The following is a 27,807-nucleotide window of genomic DNA, read 5'->3' on the forward strand; positions in this document are numbered from 1 at the left end:
TCAAACTGGACAAATTCTCGGGGTATGAAAGTTCAATGGACATCTACACATTTCAGACAGCCTTCGAGAAGATATACAAACGAACAACTCCACATCATATGCTACCTGATCTGCTAAAGAACAATCTGCTAAAAGGAGGTGCTTTATCTCTTGTCAAGACCCTCGAAGACATCAACGTCATCTGGGCCCGGCTGAAGTCTGCCTACGGAGACACCAAACTGTTACTTGCAAAGAAGCTGAAAACGATCATCGAAAATGAATCTCTTGGTCGAAGACAAGACTCAGAACATCTAATCGACACTCTGAACAACCTTATCAATACACTAAAGGAATTGATTTCACTAGCTGAACAGCACCAAATCGAAGAACATCTTTTCTACGGTGATGGTCTGAATCAAATCTATCGTACCATTGGCTCCACTAGATTGACAAGATGGCTGACTTCAATCTCCAACGACACGCTTTCACCAAAGACCACCTGGTTACGATTCATCCAATTCCTCGAAAAGGAATTGCAGCTTGAACAGCAGAAAGTTCTTATCTACAGCTCAGCACCTGAGAAGAAACGACAGCCACCTCGACAAGATCAAAAAGGTAACCGTGGCAACAAAGGTTCATCATCAGGCAACACCTATCAGAATGGCCCACCTCAAGATCCAACATGTTCTGTATGCGACAGTTCCATTGGCAGCAATGATCACGTGGCAACCATTGGACCTAACAAGATGCAACTCATTCAATACTTCACCTGCAAGCAATTTGCTGAGATGACACCTGCAAACCGATATTCCTTCCTCCGAAAGAAGGCATTTTGTCATCAATGCTTGTTTCCTGGTGCCAGCAGTTCAACTGGACGACATCGAGATGGGAAATGTCAAGATACGTTCATCTGCCCACATGAATCCCATGCGAAGTATCCCATCCGCAAGCATGTTCTTGTCTGTGAGGAACACAAAAGCCTACCAGCAAATCAAGAAGTCCTTCAACGCTTCAAAGACAGGTACATGAAGAACGCCAACCTTCCAACATTTGCCAAGGACATCAGCATCTACTATTCAGCCTTCCCAACGAAGTCAACTCCAGAAGACAAGGATGAGAGAGGAATCTATCTTCTTCAATCAATCAACATCAACAACAATCGTTTGACACTATTCTTCGACAATGGATGTTCTGACTTTATCGTCAAGAAGTCAGCAATCCCACTTCTTGGTGGCAACGCAACTCAACTCTCAGCACAACCAAAACGCATTGGAGGAGTTGGCTGCACATCAACAATGACGACACATGGTGAATACAGTGTTCGACTACCAATGTTCAATGGAGAAGAAGCCCTCGTCTCAGGAATCTGTATGGAATCCATCACAGAAACATTCCCACAATATCCACTGACAGACGTCATGAAAGATATCCAGCAGGCATACACCGCAAGTGGATCTACATCAATGCTTCCAAAGCCAGCAGCCACAGTTGGTGGGGATGTACACCTGATGGTGGGTATGAAATTCATTCGCTATCATCCTAAGCTTATCTTCCAACTACCATCTGGTCTGGGAATTTACGAATCTGTATTCAACAACTTTGACGGTGGAAGAGGTGTGATCGGAGGACCACATGAAATCTTCACTGCAATTCATCAAACATACTTCACTGAGGAAAAAACCTTCAATTTCTTCACTGATCAACTCAAACTCTACAGATGGGGTATCCAGACAAATCCAGACATCAAGAGATTATCCTTCACCAACAAACTCAAACGCTTTGACGAAGTTGAATCATCAGGCACAATCACTTATCGTTGTATGAAGTGTAGGAATTGCAAATCATGTAAAGAATCAGAACGTATTGAGATGATAAGCATCAAAGAGGAAGCTGAGCAAGAACTCATCAATTCATCGATTACAATCGATTCCAACACTCAAACTGTAACTGCCATGCTTCCGCTCATCAAAGATCCATCAAGACTGGCTCCAAACAAGGACATTGCCATGAAAGTCTACAATCAACAGCTCAGGAAACTTGGAAAACCTGAGAACAAACAGGACAAGCTCGACATACTTGCATCTGAGAAAAAACTACATTCACTGGGATACGTTGGTTACGTTCAAGATCTCCCATCATCCCAACAGGAAATGCTGCAATCAAGTAGCATACAAAATTTCATACCTTGGCGAGCCGTTTGGAAGCCTTCTTCTATCAGCACTCCATGCCGCATCGTCTTTGACGCTTCCCAAGCAACAGCATCAGGACTGAGTCTGAACGACATTCTGGCAAAGGGAAGTAACAACCTCAACAAGCTTCAAGAGATCATGATCAGATTTCAAATTCGTCCAGTAGGAATACACAGTGATGTAAGCAAGATGTACAACACAGTCAAATTGCATCAAGACCATTGGACACTTCAACGTTACCTTTGGCAGGAAGAATTAGATCCAATCAAGATTCCAAAGGAAAAAGTCATCAAGACTTTGATTTATGGGATCAAATCAAGTGGGAATCAATCAGAATTCGCCCTCAGACGCATTGCTGAGATGAACAAAGAGGAATATCCAGAAGTCAATGAAATCATCCAACATGACGTTTATGTGGACGATTGTATCACTGGCGATCACACCATTGAAGCAGCTCACAAACGAGCTGATGAGTTACAAATTGTGACATCAAAAGGTGCTTTCAATCTGAAAGGCATCACCATATCTGGAGAAGATCCACCATCACATCTAACAGAAGACGGTGTTTTTGTTGGTGTCGGAGGAATGAAGTGGTTCTCCAAAACTGACGAGTTATCATTGTCAATTCAAGATTTGAACTTTGCGCCAAAACGCAGAGGCAAGAAGAATACACAGACTTCGAATGTAATCCCTAACGTGCTAACTCGACGACATTGCTCATCTAAAGTTGCCGAAGTTTTCGACATTCTTGGTAAAATCGCACCATTGGTGGCCGCCATGAAGATCGATCTACGAGACTTGTGCGACAGACAGCTTGACTGGGATGACCCAATACCAGATGAGCTAAGACCAATCTGGCTGTCTCATTTTGACACAATCACAAAAATCGACCAGTTAAGATTCCAACGACTTGTTGTACCTGCTGATGCTGTTTCACTCGATGTGGAGACCTTGGACTTTGGTGATGCTAGCAAGACAACAATGTGCATCTGCATCTATGGTCGTTTTCTTCGTAAAGATGGATCATACTCTTCTCAATTGGTTTTTGCCAAATCAAGGATGGTTCCAAAGGATCTGACTCTTCCACGTGCAGAACTACTTGCATCACTAATCAATGCTCACACAGGAGAGATTGTTCGCCGCTCATTCCGATCCTTCTTCAAATCATCCTTAAAGTTCACAGATAGCCAGATATCTCTTCATTGGATTTCAAACGAGCAAAAGATGTTGAAACAATGGGTTAGAAGCAGAGTCATTGAGATTCATCGTTTCACGCACAAGAATCAGTGGCTCCATGTTGGATCGAAACAGATGATTGCTGATGTTGGCACCAGAAAGGGTGCAACAATCAGTGACGTTGATCAACACTCGCAATGGATAAACGGTCAACCTTGGATGCAACTACCTATCTCTGAATTTCCAGCAAAACGTGCAAATGAGATAAAATTGGACAATCAGGAGATAGTCGAAGCCAAGAAAGAACTATCCATCAACCAGTTTGATGTTCACGTAACAACATCTGAGTGGTTATCCGAACTCAAGAAGAGATACCAATCTTCCAAATACATCATCGACCCAAACAGACACAGCTTTCAAAGAGTGATCCGTGTCCTCAACATTGTCCTGAAGTTCATCTGCATGAAGATATGGAAATCAAAAACTCACAAAGAAACAGATGCAGAGGAGTACTTCTTTCGTAAAGGTACTCTGGAAGTCAAGAAGTTTCTCAAAGCACCCAAATATCACAAGATATCAAAGGAAAAGAATGGCATCCTCATCTACACTGGTCGTATCCTTCCACAGCAAGAAGTGACGATTGTCGGAAAATACACAAATGCCATGAAAGACTTGAGTCAAACTTTGTTTTGTGTTCCCATCTTGGAGAAAAATTCACCAATTGCATTATCAATCGTCATGGATGTTCATTGGAATCACCCCACAGCAAAACATTCTGGCATTGAGACAACACATCGCTTTGTCATGATGAAAGCCTACATCATTGAAGGAAGACAACTGGTGAAGCAAGTACGCGAATCTTGTGAGAGGTGTCGTTACCTCATGAAACGTACAGTTGACATGGCAATGGGCCCTGTCTCCATCTACAACCTGACGATAGCACCAGCATTCTATCATACACAGATTGACTTGTCTGGTCCATATCAAGCGTATCATCCACATCACAAACGTACAACAGTCAAAGTATGGTTATTGGTTCTATGCTGCTGCTCAACATCTGCCATCTCAATCAAACTAATGGACAACTATTCAGCACCAGCGTTTATTCTTGCCTTTACTCGATTTGCTTGCGACCATGGGTTCCCTGCCAAACTTCTTTGTGACGAGGGTACTCAACTAGTCAAAGGATGTAAAGACATGAAACTGAACTTCTGTGACATCAAATTCCAACTGAAGGAGAAAAGAAACGTTGACTTTGAATTGTGCCCTGTACAAGGCCACAACATGCATGGAAAGGTGGAACGCAAAATCAAAGAAGTGGACATCTCCATCCAAAAGAACGCCCACAATGAAAGATTATCACTTATGCAATGGGAGACCCTATCAGCAAAAATTGCAAACACAATCAACAACCTTCCATTGGCAGTCGGTAATATCACCGGAGACTTTGAAGTGATGGATTTGATTACGCCAAACCGATTGCTGCTTGGACGGAATAACGATCGCAACCCTGATGGCATCATGATCACAAGTGGACATCTCCATCCAAAAGAACGCCCACAATGAAAGATTATCACTTATGCAATGGGAGACCCTATCAGCAAAAATTGCAAACACAATCAACAACCTTCCATTGGCAGTCGGTAATATCACCGGAGACTTTGAAGTGATGGATTTGATTACGCCAAACCGATTGCTGCTTGGACGGAATAACGATCGCAACCCTGATGGCATCATGATCACAACTCAAAATCCTTCAAAAGTCATGAAGGAAAATGAGAAGATATACGAAGCATGGTTTGAAGCATGGCTTATGGTCCATGTCCCTAAACTCATGCACCAAACGAAATGGTTTAAAAGCGATTCAATCAACGTTGGTGACATCATCATCTTTCAAAAGGTAGATTCTGTAATCTGCAAAACTTACACGTATGGTCAAGTTGTTGAACTTGACAACTCAACTGACGGTATGCCGAGGAAAGCAACAATCAGGTATCAAAACCCAAACGAAAACGTATTTCGGACGACACATCGGGCCGTGCGTGGCTTAATCATTATCCATCGAGCAGACGATTCGGATGTAATGACTGGGCTTGGCAAAGTGGCTAAAGATATTGATTTAAATTTGAGATAAATGATTTTCCCTTTTGGGGGGAGTGTAAAATGAACTGAGTTAATGATAAAATTAACTCCTATTTCTGGTTTGAAAAAGAGAAAATAATTTATTTTGTTAAAATTTTATTTATAGAAAATTTCACTTGTTCCTAGTTACTTCTTATAGAAAATCTATGAAAAATCACACAAAACACTTTATTTTATTTATAAGCACATTTTTTCTTATAAAATGATGTTCTTAACATAGTGTTATGCTTATAGGAAAAACGTTTATATTTTTTAATTACCATTTAATTAGTTTCTCTCCTTTTTTCTGACACACTATAAATTGAGCTGATTTCACTTTTTGTGACACTCTTGTGTTAGACATGAAAGTGTCAACATGTCAAACATGAGAAGAAGAAACAAATTTTGAGACTTAGAATTTGTTTACATTTACACTTGCACCATTTTCTGTTACATTGACTGACTTGTCTATATGTTGGTTTGTGTACACATTGGCTTTACTTTTCACCAGCTCACACATGTGGCCAATTTGGTAAGTTTTTCAGCCACTCCTTTTGCTTTTCTGTTTGCATGGCCACATTTTGTTTTGTTTGCCTCATCAGCTCATCAGTCCAGTGTTGAGGCACAGGTTAAGTTAGGTTAAGTTTTTCTTAGTTTTCTTTACAATATATTTTGATATCTTGATAGCTATACATTTTCCCAGATGCCTTTCTTACAGGATCTGGACTTAGCCATTTTTCACATTCTAGTCTTAGAATTTAGTTCTTTTTTATTTATTTGTTTCTAGTTACTTATGTTTGTCTTAATTTCTATTTACAGTTTGAACCTCTTGTAATCACATGAATGAAAGAAAGATAGCTGACATGCTGATCTAAATCATTTTGCAAAGTTACAAACATCCCCTACTTGTGTGTAGTCTGACACCGCAACAGGGCCGAAAGTCAGCTTGCAGCCATAGCGTGATAGCGCAATTTTATGTTGGTTCTTATAAAATAACTTCGTCATATTTTTTCAAATTCAACAATGATTTACTTAGATTTACAGCAAAATAATTATCGACATAGATGTTTAAAGGTCCCTTTTTACGAAGAAAGAACTCTAGTTTTTACCGCCTTTTGAATGTATTTTTAATGTTGCTGTTGTTCTAACAAACTTGTCTTATGATTCTTATGTTTTATTTTATATTTGTTCTTTTCTTTAACAGATTCTGTTTAAAAGATTTTCTTTTGTTTTGAAAAGAATTCGAATGTCTCAAATCAAATAAGGTCGTTATAAATTACATTCGAAAACATAAAACAAAAGAAAAGAGAGAAAAAAAAGAAAAAGTCTAATCTATCAATCAAAACAAACTTATCGAACAACTCAATCAAAGTCTTTATAAAACGGCGCGAATCTGATTTAACACATTTGTGGAGCAAGAAGCAAAAGTCATCTTTTAAAAGAACAAAACATTGCTTGCGAAAACGAAAGTGACACACAAAAAACACACATACAGACTACGGCTATTAATATATAGATGGGTTAAAGTGTTGTGAAATCTATGTAAAAATTCTATAATCGTGGTTAGAGCTGGCTGAAGATCGATAAAAAGTTGATCTTTTCTAAAGAATGACTTAATTAAACTAGAGTGATTGATGGGAAAGTTTGTAAGAAATTTATGAAATTTATGACAAATCTTCAAAATTCATGACAATTTATGACATTTTTACCAAATTGGTGAAAATTTGTAAAAATTTAGGAATTTATGACAAATGGGAGGCCTGTCATTGTAATTGAAAATGTATCATTTAGAACTAACAGTAAAGCGGATAGTTCTGCTAGTACAGTAACACGCCCCTGTGTCACAGACCTGCTTGGACCCATAAGCCTAACTGGAAAATTTGGCCACAATTTCGTCTCCAGTGGGAAACTGATCTTGATGTCTTCCCCATTCAAAATTCAATGTATTCCAAAACCATCCACACTCGATTTTTAAAGCTTGGAACAATGGAATTTCTATCCCCATTGAGATTTCGATGTCCCCACTGACGGAAAAAAATCCACCGAAGCTGTGAGACAGGGGTGTAGTAAGGGCTAGTTTTTAGCTCTCCTACACACAACTTTCGTTTAATTGCAGATTCTTTTCATTTGTCATAATGTATTTGCGTTTGACTAAAAGTGGACAGGTTAAGGCTGCTAGATTAAGGAAAAAATTTGAAACATGATGCAACAGCAGAATTTAATAAGTTGCAATGAGACCAAGAACAGGATTTGATTGAGTGAACTTCTTTTAAAACACATTATACACATAAACTGAAAATCTTTGGGCTAAAATATCATATTAAATTTTCTACAAAAAATGTTCAAAGTAACAACGTATTCGTCGGGAAAAATTTTAATCATCGGTCAAAAAATAATCGCCAGCTTAAAAAAAATCATTGGTAAAGAATTTCAATTTTTACGGAGGAATCTTCAACCGATAAGGCATAACAGATTTTCTGTAACAATCAAACTATAAAGCATGTAAGCCATGTGAAATGTATAATCTTAGCATACACGTTTTTTTTTATAAGAACAAACTATATAAAAACATAAGGCTTCGATGGCCAAAATGTTAAGAACATGTTAAAAGAACATTTTAAAGCTTCTCGGACTCTAAAACACCCGATTTTTTAAGAAAATGGACAAAAATACTCAAAAAAATGGGGAAAATAAAAACATGTTAAGAACATTTGCAGGCTTAAAACTCAAAAAGTTAAGAGCACCCGAAGGTTTCAGAATTTTTGGATGTTCTTATAAAAAAACGTGTACCAATTCCTTAGCCCAATCTGATTCTTAAGAAAGTAGAAATATCCGTTTGACTTAACCAAACTTAACCTAGAGAAAACTAAGAAATTGAAAAAAAACAACTTCAAATGAATATCCAAAGCACTGTAAAAGCTCTCACCTTGAAATCAAATGGTAGAAAATATTGTTTGTGTCCAGAGTTCGAAGTTGACGTCATGATCAAGGAAATTTATAATTACTAAGCTAAATAATACACAAATTTGAAACTTCTATACAAATCGATCCCAAAAAAACAAAAAAAATTCCATCAATCTCTTCAATGGAATTTCAACACGTACTTCATACTTTTGGGTGATGAATTATATAAAAAAAATATCATAAGAAGTGATGAGAGAAAAAGAAATAGAAAAATGAGGAATAATATATTGTAAAATATTAAAGCTTTTTTTGAAGAGGAACTAAAATAAATATTGGTGTTTTTGATCGTTTTGATCGATTTAAAACACAAAGATTGGAATAGTCTTTCTACTTGTTAATGTATTCTTTAACTAAAAAAATAATGAAAACCAAAAAACCGCGTCCAAAGAAAATATATATAGAAGTGTAGCTACTACAAAATATTGTAACTTTTATCACGGTGTCAAAAGGGCCCTTAAACTACTAAAAATAGCAAAGAAAATATCAAAATGAAAAGAAATAAAGAAGTAAAAATGAAATTGATCAAAAAAGTTCAGACGGTTAAAATAAAGAAGATCTAGGAAAAGAAAATATTAAAAATAAAGAAAAAATAATCAAAAGTTTCAATATATTGGATAAAAAAAGCAAGGGTTCCCAAAAGAAAAAGAAATACATTGAAGATCTAAAATGTTACAGTACTCTGAGAAAGAGGAAAAAAGGAATCATTTTTGCAATGAAAAAGTGAAGTAGTTGTACCAATTTTTATTTTCAGATCTCTCTCATTCGCTTTAGTCGACCAGCAGGTGGTATTGAACTTTCCCTTGTAATCTGTTCGTCCATTTGCGCCATTTTAAGTTTTTTAAAACGCTTTTTTCAATGAAAACAAGCAAATTTTAGGCTGAAACTCGCGGTTATTGTATATTTTCTCGAGATTTTCATAAAGGCAACCCCCTGGATCTGAATTTTTAGGCAAAATAATTTCTTATAATTTTCGAATAATTTTCAGGAACCTCACATAGATTTTTGCTTTCATTTAGGAGGCCCTCCTGGAATTTTCAAGAAGTTTTACTGCCCCCCCCCCCTTAGATTTTTCAGGAAAACATTAACACGCTCTACAAAGATTTTTTTTCCTGGAAAAGCCCATTAACATAATTAGTTTGAAGAATTAATCCTGAACACAATTTAAAAAAAAAATTTGATTTTGAAAACGGAGCAGCAATATTGATTACGATGAGAATAGTTGTTCGTTTAGTCCTCAGGTCACACTTACTGAAGATAAAGATTGGAAAGGGTAATTAGATAATGAGCAAAATCTGCCTATTTTTGCATAAGCAAAGTTATCATTCTGGACCTTTAGCAAGAAAACAATAGAATTTCAACTTACGAACCATGTAAGAGCCCATTTTTAGAAATTTTCAATTTGTGCTATCTCGGTTTTGGAAAATAGTTAAAGACAAAAAACTTGGAGGTTTTACTTCAGGAACACGATGGATCAATCTTGTATCCAGAGCCCTTGCACCACTTTTTGACTTTAGTGATGGACTATTAGAATCATAAAAAACGGGCTAAGGGTCTGGGTTCGAGTTTGAATAGAAGGTTTCTACAGGCCAAATATCTCATACATCTGATTATCCCTTTTTAAAGATAAAGTAATAACAGAAGACTCACCCTCCAGCTGGCAGCAGGTGGGATGCCACAACCTAAAAAGAAGTAATGGAAATAATGAACATTTAGAAATCTACGTTAAAGGGCATATAGAAATCCCTTTTATTGCGAAATCCCTAGGACTCCCCAGACATCCACACAGGTCGAAATGTGGACTCAGAGTATCATAAGTCGAACCCCGATAACTCGAAGACCTTCACAACTCGAGAGATTTATATAGTCCAATGAGAATATAATTGTTGTTAAGACAGTTTTTGCATCTACAATCTTTCATAGTTTAAATGATTGAGGGTTTGAGTGATTCACGATTCATGATGCGCATAAATTACAACAACGTCCTGGAAGAGCTAGATTCGAATTTTGAAACTGTCATGAGCAAGAAAAAAAGAAAGAAGCCTTAAATTACGCACTAAAGCTACGACAATACATTGTTTTTCATCGAGCATTGCGTCATGAATAGAAAATAATAAGTGGGTTTGTTTGTTGGCCTTTTCTAGAAAAAAACGCATACCCCCTTGTCGAGATTCATTTTTATTCCGAGGGGGTAAGGAGTAAATTTCGTAAGACTATAGAAAAATCAGTCTAAAATAACTGGAATTCTCTAAGTTTTAAATAAATCTGGGAAAGCCCATTTCCATCAAAGGAAACTAATCATAACCCTTTCGGGACTTCAAATTCAAAAGTTTATACCATCAAAACTGGTGATAGAAAGTCGTTCATGGTATTTTTCCAATGTTTTGATGTCCAACCACTCTTCTATATCTTCTCGTGTGACGTAATCACTGACGTATTGCTGAATCAGCGAAGGATGGTTTTTCAAAAACACAAAAATGATTTCTGGGTCTATCAAACTTAAATCTGAAAAAGTAAAACGAAAATTTGATTGAAAATGGTAAATCTAAAACCAACCATGTAAAATAAATAATGAAATTACAGTAAACTAACAAAACAAAAATTGTAATTAAAAAAGCATTCTCACGTATTTTGACATACTGGAGCAAAGAAATCCCCAACAAAATTGCAGCCTTCTCCAAATAAAAATGTCGAAAAAAAAACACTCAAGCTTTAGAAAATCAAGATTTACCGTGTAAAAATATAGTTGGGTCTGTAGATTTAGTTTGCTTCAAAGGTGGTGATAGCCCTGCTGTTAAAGTTTGTTTGAAATCGAGCAACGGCGATCTAAAAGGACCTTGTTGGAAAGCACTCTCTATATCAATATGGTGACTTCTTGGTGATTTTCGATTTTCATTATCTTTGAATATGATTGGTGATGATCCACCACCCGCTGACTTGCTTATTTTCTTCCGACTATTGTGAGGCGATGCAGAGGCGGATCCAGGATTGCTTCCACCCTTGATGGGTGGTAAACGGCGGCTACCCACTTGTTTTAAAGGGCTTGACATATCTTAAAGAGCAGTGGAAGAAAAAAACCTAAAAATAAAATGATCAAAGTATTGTCGATGATTAGTTTCTTTTGGTATTGTTTCTAGTATGAACACTTGCGTCATGAAATCAGTCCCAAGAGTGAAAAAAATCCCAAGAGGTGTGTTTGCTAACAGAATCAAAACCTGAGCAAATCGATTTTACCTATTGTTCAATATTAGCAAGGAAAGAAGCTAGCAAAAAATTACAACCATAGGCAAAAAGAGCAGTGTTTTTTTTAAAACAGACTAAGGGGCTTACCGACATATCAGATTATCTATATTGTGTTCGTATAAGTTTGAAGAATTTTGTGTAGACTTTCACAATTTACTTTGATAAAGATAAAATGCATTTAACATTTTGTGAAAACCCCAAAAGTATTTCATTCTGTTGTGTAAAAACAGAGATTTTAAGCACATAAAAATAAATTGTTTCTTTCACACTTTTATTACAACAGTTCAAGAAGAAATATTCCTTACCTTTGGGGTTAGAGAATTTCAAAGAAACGCTTCATGAAACCACATTTTTCTTGCTTCTACTTTGAACATGAACCGAACTTTCACGACCTTTTAGAAAAAAGAGAGAAAATGAAGAAAAGAAACAATGATATTTGTTTCACAAGCAAGAAATAACTGTAGTTAATGTGCCAAAATTCACAGATAAGTAATTAAGGAAAAGGCAAAGACAATATGTTTTTATTGGAAGGTAGTAAAACAAGGAGAAAATTATGGGCAGTCCTTTTTTAGTCCATCTAATATTACATAAAAAACGTAAAAATTTCCTTTTTAAAACACTCAAGCACACTATCAGGATTGCTTTAACAACAAACCTGCAAGTCAAATTGTCTCACTCCACTCCACTCATACACGTTTTTTTATAAGAAAAAAACTATATAAGAACAATGACCAAAATGTTAAGAGCAAGTAAAGAACATTTTAAGGCTTTGCAGACTCTAAAACTTAAATTAAGAACATTCTAAGAACAGTTTTAGGCTTAAAGCCCAAAAAATTAAGAACATTCGAAGGCTTCAAAAATTCTGGATGTTCTTATAAAAAAACGTGTAGCTGATCAACCCATACCACACTCCATATATTTTCTGAATATTCTAAAATCTAGTCAGATTTAGTAAAAATAGTTTTAACCCAATGATTTAGATTTATAAAAAAAGGACATGTTTCTTTTATAAGAATATTTCATAAAAATTTGTCTTAACTTGTTATCAAAATGTTCTTAAAAATTGCAAAATTTTGTGAGTCTTTTTGTGTAATTTCTTGGGAAATTAGGTGTTCTAGAGTCCATAAAGCCTTAAAACGTTCTTTACTTGTTCTTAATATTTTGGCCATGGAGGCCTTATGATGTTATATAGTTTACCCATATAAAAAATGTTTTTATCATAGAGATTATTTTTGACCATACAATTTCGGCGAAGACCAACCTAAACATGCAAACTTGGCAAATTGAGAAAAAGAATTCAGTCAATTTGGGAAACCTATACAGTTTGTCCGGATATTTGTGATGTAATTTCTCAAATCATTTTTCAAAAACCCATGGTTCCAAATAAACGGCCCCCCGCTTGTTAATTTTTCGAAAATTTTCAAAGAGAAGGTCCCTTATTCTGCTCTAAATAGCCTGATTTTAGCCTATATTTACCTTATTTTGGGGTTTTCGTAATTACAATTTCCAACCCCCTGGCAATTAGGTCCCCCCCGTTTATTTGGAACCTGAGAGTACATATATTCTTTTAAACTCTAGTGAGCTAATCAGTTTTGAGAATTTTATTTTATATAAAAGTTTTTCTGGACACACTGTACTATATAAATCAGATTCCTGGAACTCATCAATGGTAACTAAGAAATATTTTTCCAAGAATAAACATAATATACTCTAGATAACAACTTACTTTTGAATGAAAAAACAACACTTGTTTTAATCACTAAATTTCACATTGCATCCAAAATCAGGAAGAAAATAACCGAAGTACAACTTTCTGTTTGTGACCCATATCCATCTCTCCTGAATTGAAAAAAAAGAAGAGAGGAAAAGAAAAGAAGGGAAAAATGAATATGAAAATTATATATTGTAAGGAAAGAAAAAAAAGAATGAAATATTAGTTCTAATCTTAAATTGCTGAAAAAAGGGGAAAAAAGTGATAGACACAAAAACCAGACCAAAAGAGTTTTTCTAGCAGGTGGTAAATTTGATAAAATTGATATTAATATAACGAAGAAGTTTTTGTTTTTTCTTCAATTATGTATCTAATAGGCCTTTGTAATAATTCTTTAACTTTGGTTTGAGATACTGTTTACTTTTGCTACCATAGAGATTATCCAGACACAAAAAAACAAGATATACAGATCACACATTAAAAAACTTAATGAACTTTTACAGGGAAGTCTGCAATCTATGGTGGACTGAAAAACACTTTGTATTGTGTTATCATGGTAGAGGGTGATGTGTAAGTTTAGTATGATAGTATGACACGCATTCATAATAAAGTGAGGTTATGTTTCAAATAGTCATGGAAGTGTAGTATGAAATGTGTAAATCGTCGCTTGTTACGCTTTGTATAGCACGAAGTAGATAGGGAAAGCCACATGTCATCATTCGTGACAAATGTAACATTACTTGAATACGTGTATAAGTGAAGTATTTTTCGAAGTGTTTTTCAGTCCACCATAGATTGTAAAATTGCCCTTTTACAGACCTACCAAAATTAAACTGGGTCTTTACCTCGTCATGAAAACAAAAAAAGTATCAACAAATTATTAGCTGAGGCAGTACTTTACGCGTACAAACTTTCGCGAGCAGAAACTTTCGCAATTTTCGCGAATTTTGGCCCTTTTCGCGAAAGTAAATGTCTTTAAAAATTCTAGGAAGGGCCATTCGCAAAAGTTTATGCTCGCGAAAAATTCTTGACAAAATAGAAAATCTGTAAAACTTAACTTTTATGGCACTTTTTAGCCTGCTAAAAGACTAATAAGACAACAGCCAAATGTTTCAACCAATCCAAGAAGTATTTGTCCCTCTGAGCCATTTTTCATGTGAAAATTCTCAATTTTACGTCTTGATTCGCGAAAGTTTATGCTCGCAAAAAATATTTTTCCGTTAAATTCGCGAAAGTAAATGTCGTGAATTGCGCGATTTTTCGTCCTCGCGAAAGTTTCTGCTCACGAAAGTTTGTACGCCTAAAGTATATCATTGAATTGACAAATTACATCCATCTTATTCAAAATCATTAAATAGATAAACCTGGGGGAAGGGGAGAGGGTTTAAAATTTTGAAATGTTTCAAAAAAAGTACATTGAAAAGTCCTGGTAATTTTCTCAGAAATCATATCCTAGCCCAATTTGGAAAAATTTTGATTGAAAGAAGTTCAAATAAATTAATAAATTGCCTGAAAAAATTCCAACAAAATTCCTTCTTGATAGGAATTAGGGTTCATTAGACGGATATCAGCAACCTGCTAAATAAAACTGCCATGGATTCTCCAGATAACAAAATATTTCCATTCAATACTCTAGATATAGACAATAAAATAACATCCTTATAGAATTCAAATTTATCAAGTTTAATATGTATTATTTTTTCTTCCTCATTATGTTAGCCATGGCTCTACGGTCAAATTTGACATTTTCCTTATATTCTTTAATCTTGATTTTCTTTTCACTTTGTTGTTTACGATGACGTGCTTTCAATTGTTCTTCTGTTAGAGTTTTTGGGTCAAGCGGTAGTTGAATTACTCCTATAGGTTTGTGATATCTGGTAAAGTATGAAGATCCATCTTGGTTTATAACGCGTACTTTGTATTGTAAAGGATATTTTTCTCTCTTTGGTTTCACCAAGCTAAAAAATATAATCGGTAAAAGAAATAACATAAAATTCACCAAATTATGTTTCTATTTCTTCTCAGCGCTAGCAGTAATTGATTACAATGTGTCAATGAGTCACTGTGGGTGTTTAGAACAAGAAACAATTTTGAAAACAAGAATATTTTCAAAAGAATAAATACAATGGTACAGAGGATTCTTTATTTCTGAATATAGTTTTCTTTCAGAGAACTTACCTTACACCACTTGAGCTGGACTGTCTTGTTTGCAAATGCTGACACAAGCAGACCTAAAATAAAATATCAAAAAATCTGATTAAAGAATAAAATGATAAATTTATGAAAACTAAATAGCAACTTATTGGTTCGAATTACTTTTTCATACTTCTAGTTACACATCAAGTGAAGATAACAAATCAAAGTTATCAAAGTCTGAGTAGGTTTTTTTTAAGATTTTGCAGACCAGATGGAAAGTATCCGCAAGTAGTAAGAAGGGAAATTCTGAAAAAGATTTTCCACAATAACATTAATAAATAAAATTAAATATTATTTTTACTGTAGCTACAGCAATTTCAAATAATGACAGATCTAGTTACCAGCTGCCGTGAGAAAGAGCTCTTACCTTGTTGATATTTTGCAAACCAGCAAATCTCTCGATGGTTCTAAATGTATTTATCATCTTTTAATTTACTTTTAAATTTAAGAAAATGAATCTAGGAAAAAAGAAAAACAGAAAAAGAGTGTAACATTATATACAAACTGCATCATTGCAGTATGTTTAAGTAAACAGTATTTCCTATATATCAGCACAGCCCTCTTAGAAGTGCCAACCTTTTAAAGAAAGATTGCACTGACCCAAAATGTGCCATCTTGCTAACCATGAATGAGTAAACCCTCCGTAACCTGTGACGCTAATATTTGGGAGATAATAAATATATGAAAGATATCCCGGGAAATGATAGGACAAATTAACTCCGTTAGATTTAATTTGATGTATACGAACTTACATACCCAATTTGAGTTTTTTTTATATGTAGTAATCCTTTTGGAAACAGTAGAACATTCTTTTCCCAGGTAAATAACATTGTTTATTGGAAAAATGTTGAGGAAATAACGCGTACATCGTTCAATTCTCCTTGCCATAGGAAAGCATCGGCCGTATCAGAAGTGTATTGGTAATCAGGCCATACTGATCTCTACTGTCAAAACAATATGGTTGCAAAAATAAATAGCACTGTTGCTAGGTCTTTGTCTACTACTCTTTTACTTTTTTGTCTTTGGTTTTATACTTTGATGAGTTTTGATGATGAAGTGTTTTTATTATTATGTTCCGGGATTCTGATGTTTTGTTCCCATTTTGTTGGTTTGGATGAAAGAGAGATCTAATTTCTTGAAAAACCGACAGGGCGTTTTTGTCAACTTTCACAAATAAAAAACTTTAATCTTGCCTGTATATTTACATCTGCTCTCCTATAACAATGACTTAACCGGTCAGTGAAACCCCTTAGAAGGCCTCTATCAGTGCCTATTTTGAATTTCCATCAAAACAACTTTAAGCTGACAGCTCGCTCTATGAAGAATGATAACTATAATATTTATCGCATAGAATATAGGTGTGTACAATTGAAAATAACCCACATTAAAGACTTTTAATCATCAACTGGAAACTTTCTTCTGTGAGTTTTTAAAAGTGTGGAAAATTTTTGGCGTTAAAACTAAAAAAAATTTTCCATTTTTCCATGTGCCTATAGAAACCGGAAAAAAATTTCCAAAAGATTGGAAATCTATGGGATTTTCCTTCAAAATTTTTATCTAATGAACATCTTTCAGATTATAAAAATGTTTCCCAGTATAAGATTTTTTCTATTTTTCGCATTCTGTGGGAAATTATGGAATTGTTTCCCTGGTTTGAAAGTTTTTTTTCCTTTTTGGCATTTTTCAAAAAAAAAATAATAATAATATCTTTTTCGTCCTTTTTTCCAATATTTTGTATATACACATAATATATACACATATACACAGTATGCAAAATATTTCATCTGTTTTTTGAAATTACAAAATTTCCCATGCTTTATTGTCAAATTTTCCCCTTTTTGTTAGGCGAATACGAATAGGCTTTCGAGCCGTGAGTCTCAACGTGTCGTTCGGGGAGAAAAACTTACAATAAAGGTGAAGCGTGACGCTACAGATCAAATCTGTGTTTTGACTGGACTCACCAGCCTTTATGATTTTAATAAGGGTATAATTATACAGTCTATTTTTATTTGCCAAATTCAAAATCCTGTGAGATTGTTAATGGTTTCATGTTTGCTGTTTATTTTTTTAAGTGAAAATAGGATGGTTCACGCTTCATTCCTCATTCATTAAAGATAATCTACAGATATCCTTTTGAGAAAAGAGGGACTATAAAAGATTCGCTAAGACAGGATATTTAGAAAGACTGCTGCGAATGTAAAAGAAAACTGCAAAATGCCATTGCATTCTTTTTCTTTATTGAGTTAATCGCTTTAGCTTCAATGTAACACTTGGAATCATTGAAAGACTTTTGCAAAAGACTTTAGACTTTTTCTGCTGGAATATGGCTTTTTAATTTATCCAGCCAGATTTGGTTGATATTATTTCTAGGATATCTTGTTGATCATCACTGCTTAGTTTGTCATTCCAGTCAATTTGATTCAAATAATTTTTCAGCTCCTTTCATTCAATTCCATCTTGGAGCAAGGTTCTGGTTCGTCATCATCATTTTGTGGAAAATTCTTAATATTTGAGCTGACATAGAATGCAACCCCCCTGGCTCTTAGGGGGGGGCTAGAGCCTAAAGTTCTGGTTGGGGGCTCTTTTTCCCTAAGATCAGGGGGGGGCTACTTACTCAGGGGGGGGGGGCTATTTGTTTAGGTCTGTTGACTGGGGGCTAACCTAACAACTTTTCCAAGAACTAAGAAATTTTTCTTACTTCTTATTTTTGATACCCTTACAGTGCACTTTTTCAAAATTTTCCAAGAAAATGTGGAATTTTTCCTCTAAAATTGACCAATTTTGTGCCAATTTTACCAAAAAATCGGCCTTTTATCACAATTTCCCACCCTTACAGTGCAGTTCAATGCAGTTTTGTAATTTCCTATCCTTACAGTGCACTAGCTGAACTATGAAAAACCTACCCTTAAGGGCCGAACGTCTGGTAGGCATTTAAACCTTAAGTGCCCCCCCCCCCCCGGTTTAATAATGAAGTCGTACTATTGACGTTTGTTGATTAGAATTTCAAAGAAGACATTATACATTTGGTATCTCTTTCTCTTGTGTGGACATGCAAAATGAAGACCTTGCATTGTTTGAAATTTTTTCCATTCTAACATTTTTGTTTTTTGTGTATTTTGGTAGGGGGGCTGTCTATTTCGTATTTTGGTGGGGGCTAAATCTCTGGGGGGGGCTGAACCTTCAGGGGGGGGCTTCAACCCCTCTGCACTCTATGGCTGATTGATACCATAACAATACCATAGCTGTCAGCTTCGCCTCACAAAAATGCAGGAGAGCTCCAAGTTGGAAAAATCTTCCCTGATAATCCAAGAAATAGGGGGAATTTCGGAGAGTTGACAGCTATGCAATACTATGGTATAACCATTGTGAGTTTCAAGCCCGAAGGGCTAGAGGCAAAACTTTAACCTTCCTCAGGCAAGAGAAATTGAAGCTATTTATTTCCCATCCAAAACCCGCAAAGAACATGCTGTTATCATTACAACGGATTGCATCTAGCGGTTCCTTTGTTTTGGAGGACTATATACATTTTTTTAAATAGCGATAGATTTTACTTTCAATCCGGCGTTTTAAGATTTTCATTGCCAACATACCTACTGTAACTTCGTGTAATGCTTATATTATATTTATATTTATATTATATTTCAGTTTGATTTGATGATATTCATCTGTCCAGCTCGTTGAGCCCAACACGTAAATTTGAACATAATTTGATCGAAAAGAGCATTTGATTCAGCCAATCTCTTGTTTGTCGCGACGTAGTGTGAGATGCGTCGGGTATAGAGCACAGATGAATCTTTTGAACAGCCAGTGATATTTCGTATGTCAGAGGGAATATTGTTGAAGAGTTTTGGACCTTGTACAGCTAAGCTCTCACAAATAAATTTGCGAAAGCTACTTCATTCGATTGTTCTTAGTTGGCATTTTCGACCATGACGGCTTGTAGTTGAAGACGAGACACCGCCTTTTACAGTGCCGTCTCCTTCAGTGTGTCTGAAATTTGGTACTATACCCTCTAGTGGGCCAAATTGAAAAGTCCCCTTTCTGTCACGGAAGGAAATCAGAGCCTTTTTTGGTCTATTTTTGAAAAATGGTAAACTTAATGAAAATAGTATTAGTCCTGAATTAAAGCCTTCATAGTACTACTACTTCCAAACCAAAATAAATTTCATAAAAGTTTTTCCTCGTTGAATAATTGAACTTTGAAGGTTCTGTCACGGAAGGAACGCAGCAAAGACATTAAAAAAGACAAAAGTATGCTGATTCAGATTCCTGTGAATTTAAAGATAATTTTAAAACCAAAATACCACCAGAAGAAACTTATGTCTATCTGCTTGTTATTGAAAAAAGAACTGAGTCAAAAAAATTAATTTCAATGGCTACAGGCCTTTGCAACTGAGAAAGGTCAGTGTCACGAAAGGACACCGTCAAGGAAGGAAAAAATTCCTATTTTTCAAAATCAGCAGTAGCGTAAGAAATGTTGACTGAAACTAGTGGAGTGACACATCATATCATGAATCATAGCCATTTTTACTATTCAGTTCATTTCAAAACCTTGGAACTGTATTTTTATTGTTCAACCATAATGGTAGGAAATTTTACAGGAAAGATTATATTTTTTAAGCAAAAAACATAAAAACGCGACCTTGCAAGCGAGTGAGCTACTTCCAAAGGCTCTAATTAGCATATTCCCATGGTGCTGAAGCGATTTTGAGGGTTTAGAACCGGCTGGGAACAGTAGTTTTTCCAGAAAACCGGTTTTTAGGCCTCCAGAGCCGCCTTGGCTTACGCTGTAAGCTTACAACGCTGTACTTTAGCCTTAGTTAAGCTTATTCTGAGCTCCATACAGGGTTGAGCTGGTTCCCAATGGTTCTAAACCTCGTAGGACACTCTCCTGCAATGGATTAGACCCATTGAAGTCCAAGATTTTTAAAAATAACAAGATATTTTTAATCCGTCACGGAACGACAAGGTGAAAGTGTCACGGAAGGACAATAATTTCAGACATTGTAAGTGAATATGAAGGATGTTGCTTTGGAATGTAATTTCTAATTAAATACTTTTCTAGCTTATTTATTATGTTTTCTGACTATTCTAAAGTGTTTTAGCTTACCTTGAAATATCGACCCGACCGGGGTTCGAACCCACCAAATGAAAGAGTTTCTGATCAGAAACCCAGTGCGCTATCCGTTGCGTTGAGCCACACTCGGACAGCAGAACACAAAATTTGGAAATACTTATAGAATGACAAAAAAGACGGGGGTAATGTTATTATAATATGGGTAGCAGTACCCCTTTTTTAACCTGACTGAAATTCGAGCCGTTACTAGCAACCCTGCGGGGCCCAAGGCGCCGAGTATGCACCCGGCACAGTGTTTCTATTCGATAATTTACAGGAGGTTACAAAACCTATTCTCACAAATATTATCTAGAAACAAGCTAGTGACAAGCCGTTACTAGCAATCCTGACCTAAGCAATTCCAAACAACAAAACCCCCGGAAAATTTAAAATGTCGGAATGAGCATTAGACAACCTTCTTTTGAGACCTTGTAATTATTGGGCCATTCCAGTTTTTATTCGTTACCCCCAACGGACGACATGGAATTTCCATAGCAAATTGCTTTCAAGAAAGTCCGGAATTTCCGTAACAAATTTACAAAATACTAGACAGGCAGCTGAGGTCACAAAAAAATTGGACGGGGTGCGAACAATCCCAAACCACTTTTAATTGAAAATATACAACCTAAATATCTAGAAACCATCAACCGGAGTTGTTGAAATTACTTACCGGACGTGTCCGGTAATATTTTAGTACCTGATGACGTCATGCGTGCCCATAGGCTAACTGAAAAAATTTTGAGAACCAACATAGACATATTATATACCGATCGAAGCGTTTTTTAACGTAGATTAAGAAAATGGTCAGTAACCATATCTGAAAATTTTGCTATAAAAAGTTAGAACGCTTTTCCTTTATGTCCGTAACGTCAATTTTACCTGTCCGAGACGAAAAAAAAATCAAAAATTCAAACTTGTCAAAATTGAAATCTAAGACCGCCATTCGAAAGCTCTCAAAAATCGATATAGAAGACTTTTAAGTGGATATATATGATTTCTCAACCTAACTCGAGAAAATCGATCCTAAAGAAAGTGTAAATATGACGTCATCAAAACTTCGGAAGCTTGTAACTTTTTATTATCAAATTTTCAGACATAGTTACTGACCTTTTTCTTAATCTACGTCAAAAAACGCGTCGATTGGTATATAATATGTCTATGCCTTTTTTCATAAAAATTTTCATTTTGCTTGTGACGTCATCAAATACAAAAATATTTTCGGACGCGTCCGGTAATTATTTTCAAACTGTCCGGTTGATGATTTTGTGTTCAGAAAGGTCGTATCTATTGAAAACAACTGTTTAAAGTTTGTTCGCAAACTTTGTAGCTACTGCACTTTTTTATGTGACCTCAGCTGCCTGACTATACCTATCAAAACAGTGGAATTCCGTTACTGTAACCTAAAAAAATCATGGAATTCCAATACTGTAATGCAAAATTAAGTAAAATTCATGGAATTCCGATACCTTCTCTTTAAAGTTTGCCTGAAATTCCGTGCCAAAATTTATTTCAAAAATTGATGTCATCCATTAGGGGGTAATTTTTTTTTTTTGGAATGGCCCATTGTTTCCTGTGTAGTAAGCAACCAAGGTCTGACCATAGCGCCTATATATATGACTTGTTTCCATGCTATATCCTAGGTACTACAGCCAGCAAGTTACTCATTGCTTTATGAAAGTAATAATTTGTAATATATACCTTATACGTATTACGTTTAACAGGCAGATTGACAGCAAAGCTTTGAACCAAAATAACAAAACTTCTTTCGAAGAAAATTTGATCATGCTTCTTCCGCGTGTAAAATTGTTATGAGGTTTGAGTGTATAGCTATTAGAATTTCGACCAAAATAAACCAAAGAAGATTTATTTTGATTGGCATTTTAGAACGCATTCAAATTAAATCGTATTTGTATTCTTGCGAAACTTGAAATAATTGTCCAAAACTACTCAAAGCGAGACTATCGAGGACGGACTGGAGTTTTAAAGACTGCAGACTGACACTGAAGGTCTGTGCAATCCAACGTCTGTATGAAAATTATGCAGGTGATGCGTTTTCGCTTGGAAATTTTTCTAAGCACTTTTGTTTTCTGGTACCTTGAGCTAGAGATTGGGCCGTCTTCATAAATTTAGATTGATTTTTCAGGCTGACCAGACGGTGTCAATTGAACGAATTGATGTGAATGCCGAATCAAATTGAACGCTATATTGAACACAATCAAATAATTGCGATTCGATTGTCAAACGCAATCAAATATTACCCTGAATTAGCAGTTCGATTGCTTCAATTACGTTTGATTGTACTCGATTATGTTCGAGTACGTTCGATTGATTTAGATTTCACTCATCGAACATAATCGTAATCGAAAACTAACAATGGAGACCAATGGCAATGGAACATAGGTAGTCAACTATTAATTGAACCAATCTAATCTTACTCAAACGCAATCAAACACAATCGAATACTACCCAGGAATCAGCCGTTCGATTGAGATTCAATTACGTTCAACAATCGAATCGCAATTATTCTATCGCGTTCGATTACGTTCGATTGGTTCGATTGCAATTTTTTTTCGAAGTTGTTCGATTGACACCGTCTGGGGTTGAATCGGGTACCCCCTGAAACCCCCCCTACATCGTGTTGTAACATAACGTAATATACAACATAACATAAGTGTGTGTGTCTTGAATCTGAGACCAAATCAATCGTGCCGTGGTATAGTGGTAGTCGACCTTGGCTTCTGTGCAGGGGCCAGGGTTCTAATAATAAAGCTTTACAGGTTTGCAGGCCACCCTGAAGACACATGGGCCTCTATAAACTGCTCGTACTTTTTACAATGATCTTTTTGAAATAGAGTTTTTTTCGCGGGCTCCCCCGGACTTTCCATTTTGTGTTGTCTTCCTTGATTTTAGCATTCATTTTTTTTCATGACTTCCTTACACCATTCTTTAATTATCTTTCTTTCATTTTTGGTCAAATCCTCTGTCACTCGGTAAGGAAAGCCTTTTTCTTTTGTTATTGCTTGCAACACTTTGTTCTTGTCCTCTTCGTTCGTTCGTAAATGTGACTTTAATTGGTCGGTATCTCGCTTTATCTTCTCTTTCTTTCGTAAATTTCCCGATCCGCTGCGTCTCAGTAATCTTTATATTCCTCAGATGGAGCCGCTGACCAATAATTTTGTCATGGATAAATTCTTCGTCCTCGATTTTTGTTTCTTCTTCAGTATCCCATGAAAAATTAGGTTGCATGCTGTAGATCGAATCAGCTGCTCCTCCTGTTTTTCTTTTCGAATCGCATCTCCAATGTTTTTCTCGATGTGTTTGGATGTGATTTTAGCGTAGCTCATTGGTGGTCTTTTCTCTTCTTTCTTTTCGATGATGCTTTCAATCTTCTTTTCAAGCGTGGTTATTCTGGTGTCGATAGTTTCTTTCATTTTGTTGACCATAACATTGACGTCTTGTGCTTTCAAATGGTTTATTTCTTCATCCTGCCTTTTCATTATATTCGCACAAGCTTTGATTTCGTTTTTGAATCCTTCAATTTTTGATGTTTCATTTGAATTATACCTTTCCATTACCTGTGGTGCGATTTTGGTACAGTTTTGACACTGGAAACTTCTTGATTTGTATGACAAGCATATCTGGATCTGGTAAAGTGGCAGTTCTGTACAAAGATAATGGACTAAACGGTGGCACTTCCTGCATTGTAGGGTATCTTTTAGTGCGTTTCCTTCATTTATGATGCACTTTGACGGGCTGCAAAAGTCGTTTATTGATGGTGATTTTTGATTATTTTCTTGAATTTTTTCCGCCATCTTTGTGCATTTTTCAGACGACAACCGTCCAGTTTTGTATTTGACGTCAACTGATTCCCACTCACGGCAGTTCACTTGGCAAGTGAACGTTCCTTCGCCCGGGTCAACCCATGCCATGTGAGGGGAATTGGGTAGTCAGTTCAAGGTGCTGACAGTTGCGAGAATAGGCCTCTAAAGCCTCCTGCAACTCAACCAAATAGAAATAGAAATCTCAGAAGTGTTTCTTTATCAAAAACATAATGTCAACAGAAGTTTAATGTTCAATACCAACAATATTTACACTAAGTACATTTGGTGGGTCTTCTTATTGACTTGCGAAGGCCAGCTTCACCAGCCAAAACCTTCATCGATAAGGAAGCAGATACTGTAGATTTTGTTAAGCAATCTGCCAGTTGTTTTGAGGCAGGAACCCATTCAATCGTAATGAGTTTGCCTTGAATCATTTCTCGTAAACAGCAAAGGTCAATCATAAGACCTTTATCTTCAACAACTGTAGATGTGTGAGTAGTGTCTCTCAATGATTTACTGTCTGTTATACAAACAGTCGGAAATGTTGATTCTTCTGAATCATAAATCTCACAGAGTAGTGCTTTAATTAATGCTGCATGTTCTACTGCCTCCTGTAGTGCAAGAGTCTCGGCAGCAAGTGGACTTTTCACAACACGTTTTACTTTCTTTGAAGTCCAGACAATTGGCGCAGAGTTTCCATTTTCACCTTTAATCAGGATAATGAAACCTCCTTGAGACTTAAATCCTGGAAGATTGGCGTTTGATGCGTCACTATAAGCATACAACCTTGACTTTTTAACATCACCAATATTAGGTAAGTGGATCTGAGCAGTTGAATTTTGAAGCTTTCAAAGATACTTGTTCGCTAACCGTATGACATCTGTTGTACCATCTTTAACACGATTACTTAAAAACACACGACGCAAAAGCTAAATCAGGGCGTGTTTGTTTTGACACTCATTGTATTTGTCCAATTAAAGCTTTCAGTTGTAACTTTTCCTCTTGAGAAAGATTATGTTTTGATGTATCTTTCAATTCAATAGGTTGAAGTGTCTTTAATGTAGTCATTTTGATGCATTGCTACAAGTTCTCCTGTCTGGTTGATATCCAATCCTAGGTACTGGAAAGTTGAAAACGTTTCTTTGCTTAAATCAAATGATTTCTGTACATGTGATACAATTTTCTCATGGAATAGGCGTGTTCCAGCATAGAAGAAATCGTCGACATGACAACATAAAACACCTTGAAGCTTTCCTTTGTTTCTCCAAAAGAATAACGCTTGGTCATATTTGCTTCTTGTGGCACCAGCTTTAACTAGTTCCTCAGCAGCTTTAAGATACCATGAGCGAGGGGCATCATTTAAACCGTAAACAGTACGTTTCAATTTCCAAAGTTTTGAGGTATCCGCCTCTCTTGGCGGTTGAATGAATACTTCGCGATTAATTGGACACCCTTGCAGAAAAGCAGCTTTAATGTCCATAGAATGTATTTGCCACGAATTGCTCACGGCAATTGTTGATACGAGACAAAGGTTTTCCTTACAGATAGTTGGGGAATCAGTACAAACTTCAGTATTGATTTCCTCAAAACCACGAGCGACTAACCTTGCTTTCATGGTGTTGGTGTCCTTGTCAGATTTCTCGGTAATAACCCATCTTCATTGTCAACCTCTTCATAGACATTGTACTCGGTCCATTTCTCTAGTTCTTTTTGTTTAGCTGCTAATACTTGAGGGTTGTGTAAAGGACTTCTTCTTCAACTGGCTGCCATTGAATATTTTCAAAATCAACGCACTTAATAACACCCGACACTAAATTTTTAACATTAAACCAATGTTTATTCTTGCCATTAGCTTTTCTAGCACGATTAACAGCGATAAACTTTTCTTCATTATTGGAATTTGTTGAGTGTTACTTTTATTTCTACGATCAGTCTTTTTCTTATCTCCCACCGGATGCGTCGTTTCAACTGTTTGGATCTCTGGTATCTTTTTTTCGGGTTTAGTAAGCTTAGGTTCTGCGATCGGGTTTTCAACTAAAATCATAACTGTTTCATTACTAACAATATCGATGTCTAATAGCTCTGGAATGGGTACTTGTGGTTGTTCATCTTCATCTGGTACGATAAGTATCTCCTTTGGTAATGATCCCGACTTTTCCTTATTTGCTTTCGTCAAATGGCATGGACTTACTCTTAGAACACTTCCTCCGTGACGCACAACAACAACTTTTCCGTCAATTCTGATAATGGTACCTGGACCATGCCAGTCCTTGTCTGAATTTCGTTTGTAATAGACTGTATCTCCATTATTAACTCTTTGCTCGTTGATTGTTCGTGTTTGACGTGATAATGCTGTCTTGATTCTTTTACTGGATTCAGCTTGGGTAAATGCCCTTCTAGCAGAGTGAAGAGCATTCAAATGTTCAGCAACAAATTCACTTGACGTTTTCGTTCGAAGGGCTGGTATATAACTGGGATGTTAACGTGGATGGAAGATTTGGGTTACGGCCGAAGACTAGTTGATTAGGACTGTATCCCAAGTTGTTGGTAAAAGCATTTTTCGCACTTACAGCCCAAACAAGTGCATTCTGTATGGAGCACTGAGTATCAGCAACAATTTTGTGGATCAGTGGATCATGTTTCCTAGAGTGGCATTATGTCTTTTGACTACCCCATTTGACCATGGTGATTCAGCAGCTGTTGAAACTATCGATACATCTAAAAGTTCTGCTACGCCACGAAGCAGTTCATTGTTAAACTCTCCTCCATCATTGTCAGCAAAGATTGATTGTGGTGAACCGAAAATAGCACCCCAGTGTTTCAAGATTTCGTCAACTATCACCTCCTTGTGTTTAGATTTGATGATGGACGCCACAGAGTAGCGAGTAAACAAATCGATAATATGAAAAACAATGTACTTTTTATCGTTAATTGTGATGAACTTTAAATCCATTGCAAGGCAACCATTAAATTCTTTGGAAAGCGATCACGATACAACAGGTCTGGCTCTGGCTTTTCGGTAACGGGTACAAACGTCACAATCCTCTGTAACTTGATCGATAAGTCCCAATAACTCGTCATCTTTGACTTCTGCATCTTTTGTAATAGTTTTCAGTTTTGCGGAATCAACAGGATGTCCAAACTGTTTATGCAGCTTAACAGCAATAGACTTTTTCTCCTCTTTCGACTTTGTGTTTTTAAATCATTTATTGTAAGATATAACTCAATTGGTGCTTCAGGTGCGATATTACGATTGACAAGAATCTGCTTTGGCGAAATAGGAATACAATGTCC

At 36.1% G+C, this 27,807-nt stretch overlaps 2 protein-coding genes and 1 long non-coding RNA gene across 5 annotated transcripts in view; 1 reads left to right on the plus strand and 2 right to left on the minus strand.

The window, feature by feature from the left end:
* Positions 1-22,491, minus strand: part of LOC136815495 (probable 3',5'-cyclic phosphodiesterase pde-5) — a 53,576-nt gene extending 31,085 nt beyond the window's left edge. The window contains exons 1-6 of one of the 3 annotated variants that reach the window (XM_067071948.1): positions 22,391-22,491; positions 13,396-13,508; positions 11,975-12,061; positions 11,158-11,478; positions 10,764-10,931; positions 10,077-10,108 (exon numbers count right to left, since the gene is read on the minus strand). In XM_067071948.1, the coding sequence (XP_066928049.1) occupies positions 10,077-10,108; positions 10,764-10,931; positions 11,158-11,476 (519 nt within the window). In that variant the 5' untranslated portion in view covers positions 11,477-11,478; positions 11,975-12,061; positions 13,396-13,508; positions 22,391-22,491. Of the gene's footprint in view, positions 1-8,391; positions 8,500-10,076; positions 10,109-10,763; positions 10,932-11,157; positions 11,505-11,974; positions 12,062-13,395; positions 13,509-22,390 lie in introns of those variants that run through there. The other 2 variants (XM_067071947.1, XM_067071951.1) reach the window with 2 other exon arrangements.
* Positions 5,920-6,341, plus strand: LOC136815498 (uncharacterized). The gene is made up of 2 exons (XR_010847725.1): positions 5,920-5,997; positions 6,285-6,341. It is a non-coding gene; the product is annotated as an uncharacterized lncRNA (long non-coding RNA).
* LOC136815497 (large ribosomal subunit protein mL55-like) lies at positions 14,979-16,031 on the minus strand. The gene is made up of 3 exons (XM_067071953.1): positions 15,944-16,031; positions 15,559-15,611; positions 14,979-15,338 (listed from the first exon to the last, which is right to left on the minus strand). Exons 1-3 carry the CDS (start codon positions 15,998-16,000, stop codon positions 15,074-15,076), a joined length of 375 nt encoding a protein of 124 aa, XP_066928054.1. The 5' UTR covers positions 16,001-16,031; the 3' UTR covers positions 14,979-15,073.
* Positions 22,492-27,807: the final 5,316 nt, after the last annotated feature.

Source organism: Clytia hemisphaerica, unplaced genomic scaffold (genome assembly GCF_902728285.1).
Source record: "Clytia hemisphaerica strain Z4C2 unplaced genomic scaffold, Clytia hemisphaerica genome assembly, whole genome shotgun sequence".
Classification (NCBI taxonomy): domain Eukaryota; kingdom Metazoa; phylum Cnidaria; class Hydrozoa; order Leptothecata; family Clytiidae; genus Clytia; species Clytia hemisphaerica.